At 43.6% G+C, this 8,260-nt stretch overlaps 1 protein-coding gene across 1 annotated transcript; it reads right to left on the reverse strand.

The window, feature by feature from the left end:
* Positions 1–5,608: 5,608 nt before the first annotated feature.
* LOC134138427 (olfactory receptor 10AC1) lies at positions 5,609–6,619 on the reverse strand. Its single transcript, XM_062572098.1, has one exon. The coding sequence runs from the start codon at positions 6,617–6,619 to the stop codon at positions 5,609–5,611; it is 1,011 nt and encodes a 336-aa protein (XP_062428082.1).
* Between the last annotated feature and the right edge of the window lie 1,641 nt (positions 6,620–8,260).

Raw genomic sequence — 8,260 nt, forward strand, 5'->3', positions numbered from 1 at the left:
CAAGGACAACAAGAAGGGCTTCTTCCAATACCTCAGAAGCAAGAGGAAGACAAGAGAAAATATGGGCTTGCTGATGAATGGGATAGGGATGCAGGACCCAGAGAAGGCAGAGTTACTGAATGCCTTCTTTGTTTCAGTTTTAAAGCTAAGACTAGCCCTCAGGAATCCAGAGCCTGGAGACAAGAGAGAAAGTCTGGAGAAACAAAGACTTTCCCTTGGTCGAAGAGAATCAGGTTAGAGATCTTTCAGGCAAACTTGACATTCACAAATCCATGGGACCTGATGGGATGCACCCACGGGTACTAATGGAGCTGGCAGATGTTATTGCTAGGCCGCTCTCCATCATCTCTGAAAGGTCATGGAGAACGGGAGAGGTGCCTGAGGACTAGAAGAAAGCCAATGTCACTCCAGTCTTCCAAAAGGGCAAGAAGAAGGACCCAGGCAACTACAGACTTGTCAGCCTCACCTCCATCCCTGGAAAGGTGATGGGACAGCTCCTTCAGGATGTCATCTCCAAGCATATGGAGGAAAAGAAGGCGGTCAGGAGTAGTCAGCATGGATTCACCAAGGGGAAATCATGCTTCACCAATCTGATAGCCCTCTATGATGGAATGACTGGTTGGGTAGATGATGGCAGAGCAGTGGACATTGTGTAAATGACTTCAGCAAGGCTTTCGACACTGTCTCCCATCACATCCTTCTTGGCAAGCTCTGGAAGTGCAGGCTAGAGGAGTGGACAGTGAGGTGTATTGAGAACAGGTGACCCTGCTTGAGCAGAGGGTTTGGACTGGATGATCTCCAGAAGTCCCTTCCAATATCAGCCATTCTGTGATTCTGTGAACTTGCTGAAAGGCTGAGCTCAGAGGGTTACGCTCGGGGGTGCAGAGTCTAGTTGCAGGCCTGTAGCTAGTGGTGTCCCCCAGGCCTCAGTACTGGGGCCAGTCCTGTTCAACTTAGTCATCAATGACCTGGATGAGGGGACAGAGTGCCTCCTCAGCAATTTTGCTGATGATAACAAACTGGGAGGAGTGGCTGATACACCAGAGGGCTGTGCTGCCATTCAGAGAGACCTGGACAGGCTGGAGAGCTGGGTGGAGAAGAACCTCATGAGGTTCAACAAGGGCAAGTGCAGAGTCCTGCACCTAGGAAGGAATAACCCCATGCACCAGTACAAGCTGGGGGCTGACCTTCTGGGAAGCGGCTCTGCAGAGAAGGACCTGGGAGTGCTGGTGGATGACAAGTTGACCATGAGCCAGCAATGTGCCCTTGTGGCCAAGAAGGCCAGTAGTATCCTGGGGTACATTAGGAAGACTGTTGCCAGCAGGTCGAGGGAGGTGATCCTGCCCCTCTACTCAGCCCTGGTGAGGCCTCATCTCAAGTACTGTGTCCAATTCTGGGCTCCCAGTACAAGAGAGACACGGAGGTACTGGGGAGAGTTCAGCATAGGGCTACGAAGATGATCAGAGGACCGGAGCATCTGCCCTATGAGGAACGGTTGCGAGAGCTGGGCCTGTTTATCCCAGAGAAGGGAAGACTGAGAGGGGATCTTATTAATGTCTACAAATACCTTAAGAGAGGATGTCAAGAGGATGGGGCCAGGCTCTTTTGCAGTGGTGCTGAGCAACAGGACAAGAGGCAACGGGCACAAACTGAAATGCAGGAAGCTCCACATGAATATGAGGAAGAACTTGACTGTGAGAGTGACAGAGCACTGGACCAGGTTGCCCAGAGAGGTTGTGGAGTCTGCTTCTCTGGAGATATTCAAAACCCACCTGGATGCAAGCCTGTCTAACATGTTCTAGGTGACCCTGCTGAGCGGGGAGGTTCGACTAGATGATCTCCAGAAGTCCCTTCCAACCTTACCCATTCTGTGATTCTGTGATAAATAGCAAATCATAATTTCTGGCAACTTTCACCCCTCATGGTAGCAATGCCCTTTGTCTAGATTTAATGCTATCCACATATTCATTTTCACTGGCTGCAACTCCATTGTTGTAAATAGCTAGATTATTTTCACCTTGATGCTTTCCTCCTGCTTCAAACCAAGGGACAAAAGAAGCTATTTGGATAACTATAGGATTATCTGCAGGTTTTCTAAGTTTTTGAAGAATGCAAAACAAGGGAGGCTGGTGGACTCCCTTTGCATGTAACCAAGACAGATAGCCTGACAATATGCTTTAGTCTGGGGCAGGTAGTTACATTAAAATCTTCTCAGTGTTCTTGACAGATTGAATTTTCTGTAGAATTTCAACTTCTCTAACCCATAACAGAAACACATCCTGTTAATGAGCTTTTTGTATTTAGGCTCCTAGAAAATTTTCTTTTTTTTTCCAAAGCATATGTAATTCTTTTAGGAGGTGGATTATTTGTAGGAAACATTTTTAGGAATTTTTTTGTCTGGATTACCAGTAAAAATATGCAAGTTGGGAGCAGGGTGAAGGTTTCACGGATTTTACATCAGTGAAAAGGAAGTTTCAGTGGTATCCTACCAGTACCACTCAAGGTACTGGACCTTGAGTTCTTTAAGTGGTACTCAAGGTCTCTGACATCATCCTCCAAATCCTCTTCATTTTTGAACACTTGGACAACACTGATGAGAGCTTACAGGCCTTTGCTCTTCTGCTCAAACGCTGATGAGATCTGTGTTCTTACCCAGTGTCTTCCCCAGGGTATCCTTAACAAAATCAACTGCAGGGGTGAACTCTCTGTTGACATGGATCTGTAAAGCATTAAGGGAGGCTCACATTTTTTTCAGCTAGTTCCACTGGCCAATCTCATAACACTTGTGTTTGACAGATCTCCAGCCTCTGCGTATTTGTAGCTGTAGGCACTCTCCTTCCAAGAAAGGACAGGACCTTTCATAGAATGCAGGTCCCCAGCCATGCCCATACACTTGGGGGTCTTGAGACCCTACCCAATTCAAAAAAATTATGATGCACATGGACAGATAACTCTGCCATATCCATCTTTGGTTAGAAGGGGAACACACACTTGTCTCACTGCCATGAGTCAGACTCACTGCCTGACTGGATGCCAATTTATCAGTGTCCTCAGAATGATTGGAGCCTGGTGTTTCCTGTGAAATGCTAAGAAAAGACTTCAAAAATCTCTTTTTTTTTCTGTGCTTGTCCTGCACCTGAGGGATGTTGCTGCCTTACCCCACTTAGGCATTCTCCAGCTCTCAACATACTATGTCAAGCCAACAGGACTGAATCAGCCACTTGAAAAGGAAGGGTGGAGGAAAGGGGTCTCAGGTGCCATCTGGGGCTGTGAAGAAAATGTTTAAAGAAAGAGAAGTTCTGACCTTTGATACACGTTGGTTTCTGGAGGTAATAAACTATATACTGCTCAAATCCTGAGTTTCCCTCCTCTCACTCTCTCTTCAGATCCTCACAGCAAACCTATAGCAAAACCCTCCACTTAGCCCAGCTAGGCATGGAGGAGGGACTGAGAATGCTGTGGATGGTATGGGAATAGTGGCTGGGATAGGATGGGGGAACAGTCTTTGGTTCAGGGATATTTCCTCCCTCAGTTCATTTGCAAGGACCTTGGGTGGAAACAGTGTTATCACAGAAAGCTTTCTTTCCGTGTTGTTCTCCTCACAAGTATCTCAGAACTGAAGTCAAGAGTCTAGCCTGGCTGCTGTTTCAGCCATGTCATCCCTCCCAAAGGCATCATCCACATCCTCACAGTGAGGACAGGTCTGCTGAAGTGCTTTCAACCAGCATCTGTCACTGAGAAACTTCTCTAGTTCAGGACAAGCCCAGCTACCCTCTCTGTCTAGCAGCAGCCAATATCTGCATGTCTGCTATCCAATCCCCAGAGAAGACAGAAAAATGTGAGGACCCCTTCCAAGGCCCTTATCAGCATTACAAACCTCAGTGCCTTTTCCTCCCTTACTTTTATTGTCATGTGTATGAACACATCAATAGCTTCTAGAAGGCAAGTTAGAAATTTCTGCTGTAGAATCCTAGCAATCTCAGAAGGGACTTCTGGAGGTCCTAGTCCAGCCCATTGCTTACAGCAGAGTTAACTTCAAAGCTCCATAGGACTAGACAAGATTTGAGGCTTTAGTTTTGTCCCATGCTCATTACAATTATTTACTGTCTTTAAATCTTGTAGTAGTATTTGCCTCAAAGTAGTTCTCTAATGTGTTTGCTGAGACCCTCCCCTTCTCATTTTTATCAGACCTGGCAGGAGATTAAAATATTCTCTACAACTTTGTTCATTTTAAATAACGCAGCTAAACCTTTGCTCATAGCAGTTAATAAATATTCATTGACATGAGAGCCAATATTCTGTGTTAATATTTTAGCCTAGTAGACTGTCAACTGTAAAATCACTTTTAATGTGAGTTTTAAATTCTGCATTTCTCTTTTGTCAGATAGCACCAAATTAACTTCCTCAGTTACAGTGACAATTTTTTTTTTTACATTATTCAAAGCCACTTACCATAACTTTTAATGGTTGTAGCCCAGAGAAAGCAAATATTACTCTGTTCTCTCAATCTGCCATCGGGAGGATCTGAGGGCAGCTAGGGTGCTGAATTTCCTTTGGATTAGACAGAGAAACAAAAGCCTTTTAATTTTTTCTTAATAATTAGTATATAAAGAGATTGGTATTTTGAAAAGCTACTGGGGAATGAAGTATTAAATAAAATGTCGAAGTTGATTTCTTTTCCCTGTTCCTGTCCAAAATTGTTCTTCACTAATTTGTCTGAATCATCCCATTCTGCCAAAATGTAGGAAACACTAAAAATAACATTGCCTTGCATCTTTCAGATTCTTGCCTCTGCTGCAGTCTAGCATGCACCAGAACTCTCACTGGTATTCTTACAGAAATTACAATAACTGCAGCAACTACATTGGACTTATGCTAATAGATTTTAACACTCTTTGGGCATCCATATTTATATGATAAAAGTCGCATGATGAGACCAGCATCTTATCCTTATGCTGCCGTAAGAACAATACAAATCTGAAGTATCTTCCTATACAAGAAAAGATGGTTCCCTCCATGACACCAAAGTCATACTCTTGTCAAATCCATATCCACTTTCAATGTCATTATTTTGAATAATTCAAAGTAAGATGAATTTATACTAATGATCTTTTCACTTGTGATGGGATGCTAGAATACAGCCTCATTTCACAGCTTAATTTCTGCTTCTTTCAAAGCATTGGCTTTCTTCTTTTAAACTTCCAATAACAATCTTTATGTTTTCTATACTGAAAACCTTAACAACAATCCAAGAATATTTATCATCTTCTCATTTTGAAATCTACTTTCAATTTGACAGAAAAATAGTGAAAACAGTACAGCAGCGTAAAAAATTTTATGCTGATTTTTTGATCATGCTAAGCATGTCTGTGATTACAGAAATGAGATTACAAACTAGTCAAAGCTCTTCTTCCTCACAAGTTGGTAAAGATATTTCCCTTTAGCTAAAGTCGTATGTCAGAGACCTTATGTTTAGCAGAGATGTAGTCTTGTCAGAGATGTACAGATGCATGCTGAATTCTGCCTGGATGTTTACCCTTATGAAGTCTAGAGAGAATCTGGTCCTAACCTAGTCGTAAGGCTGTTTTCCACCAAGCACACGCTTGTTCTACCAAAACTTACCACACCCACACATAACAGCCCTGACAGTACCCCAGTTTAGCTGAGCTATTCTCTTCCTCTTCAACATTTTTCTCAGGACCTTTCTGATTTCCTGGTTTCTCAGGCTGTAAATGAGGGGATATAGTAATGGGGTGATGTTAGTGTAGACCAGGGATACCATCTTATCTCGGGCTGGTGAGTAACTGGACTTAGGACGAATGTACATGAAGCTGGCACATCCATAGTGCAGAAAGGTGATGGCCAAGTGTGAAGAGCAGGTGGAAAAGGCCTTGCCTCTTCCCATAGAGGAGTGGACATGCAGCAAAGCAGTAGCAATACAAGCATAAGAAGTCAGGATTAGCAGGAAAGGGAAGAGCAGGAGGACTACACAGGCAGCCAGCAAGGGCAGCTCTAGGGTGTAATTCTGAGTACAAGCAAGGTGCAGCACAGCAGGGACATCACAGAAGAAGTGATTGATGTGATGTGACTGACAGAAAGGTAAGTGGAAAACAGCCACTGTCAACCCCAGGGCAACAGCAAAGCCACCCAGGCAGGATGCCACAGCTAGCTTGAGGCAGAGCCCATCACTCATCACTGCCACATAGTGAAGAGGCTGACAGATGGCAACATAATGGTCATAGGACATTGCCACCAGAAGGAAGCACTCAGTTCCACCAAGTGCCACAAAGAGGTGCATCTGGGCAGCGCAACCTATGAAAGAAATGGTGGTACCATCCGCTGTCAGGCTGAGGAGTGCCTTCGGAACAATGACTAAAGTATAGCAGAATTCAATGGCAGAGAGCTGATGGAGGAAGAAAAGCATGGGAGGACGGGAAGGCTCCATAACTACTGCCATGAAGATCACCACATTCCCTGCCAATGTAGCCAGATGGACAGTAAGAAAAAAAAGGAAGAGGAGGGCTCGGAGAGAAAGCAGCTCAGAGAATCCGAGCAGGAGAAATCCCATAGTTGCATTGGTGCTTCCGTTGTCTCTCTCCGTGCAGTCTTCACATGGCATCTACAGGGACAGAAACAGAAGGAAGATAGTTAAATTTGACTTGATGCTTGGCAGTCAGCTCTATGTTGGAAATAATGCTGCAATAGTGTAGCAACAGTGTAGTGAAGTTTAGTTTGGGACTTTATGGGGAGGAAGGTTATTTTATTTAAAAACAAAACTGGTTTCCCTCACTCACATTCATACTCTCAGACCCATATTCTTACAACCAGCAAGATGTCTGTGCTCAAATGATCTACCCAGGATTCTTCACCATGACACTGTTGAAAGGAATGTCAGCTGCTGGGTTTTCATCACTTCTGTGTTATTCTGAGGCTGGTAACCACATACAGGTTTTGTATATGCTTTAGTTACCCTTTAGGACCCCACAGTGATTAGTTTCTCCATCCTGTCCTGCCTTTGAAAGTCATCAGGATTTATTCATTGTTCTCTCTCTCTCTCCTGATCTGAGTGTCTTAAGAAGCTGCCTTTGGATGTGCTGGGATCCTGACCTGCTAATCTAAGTGCCGTCAGACCTGCTATACTTAGACACCTCCTGCTTCTGTTCCTTCCGCTGCTTCCACTCCCAAGCACACTCATTCATTCTCTAGTCACACCAGTTTTAACATTTCTATTGCAGTTCTCTATATCTGTGCCAAAGATGTTCAAGGAGAAGCAGAAAGTGGGCTGGAGCTTTTACTTTATATTCTGACAGCATTTAATGGGGATTTCAGATGTTCACTCACTGGCTCCTCTCTTCCCCATCATGGATCTGCCTCAAAGTCCACACTGGATATAGTTTCAAATGGAAGGGGTCAGTGATTAGCCATGAGGGTTGTGAACTCTAACTCAACATTTTTGCTTCTTATGTCTTTATGCCTTGCTGAGCACTGTGGCATCAGAGTTAAAGCAAGCATGTTTCCAGACTCAAAATCAAAGATGTCCTTAGCAGTATACTCTGTATAACAAAATGTTTATAAAAACACAAAGCTAATACCCTGGATTTAGAGAGAATGCGACTGTGCTTATCATGGGAGGGATGCAAAGTTCCTAGGGATTTTTGAGGAGACATCTGAAATTCTTTGAAAGGGGATTAAATTAGAAATTCACAATCAGAAGAGAAAAGTGAGCAGTGGAAAAATAAAACAGAACAAATGGAAACTAGGAGGGATGAAGTTTCTTAAAGCAGCTACAGTAAATAGATAGATTCCAACAGGAACCACTCCCCACCACCATCACCATTCTCAGGTCCCCATATACCCCAGATATTTTCCTCTTCCTTTTCCTGACCTTGCTCCTCTCAGCTGCCTTTCCAGTCATGCTTTAGTTTTCCTCTACAAGGTTTGACTTTTGCCTACATTGACAAAAAGCCCTAAGGCATGGTTTACGTCTACCTTTAAGAACAGGCACAAAGTTGAGAGATAGCTTTCTATCCTGGATCAAAACCTGACCAAATCTGAACACTGGGCTAGCACCTGAGCAAGACCTCATGGCACTGAATAAAAACCATGTGAACAATGGAATACAGAGTGATGTAAATTGTTTAAGTTGTAGAGATCTAGTAAAGATAAGAACATAAAAAACAGGATAATAAACTATATTTACTGGTCACAGGAAATTAGTTCTCATTACTCATATGTGCATTGTGTAATACGATACCTATTA

The sequence above is a fragment of the Rhea pennata genome, chromosome 1 (assembly GCF_028389875.1).
Source record: "Rhea pennata isolate bPtePen1 chromosome 1, bPtePen1.pri, whole genome shotgun sequence".
NCBI classification, from domain to species: domain Eukaryota; kingdom Metazoa; phylum Chordata; class Aves; order Rheiformes; family Rheidae; genus Rhea; species Rhea pennata.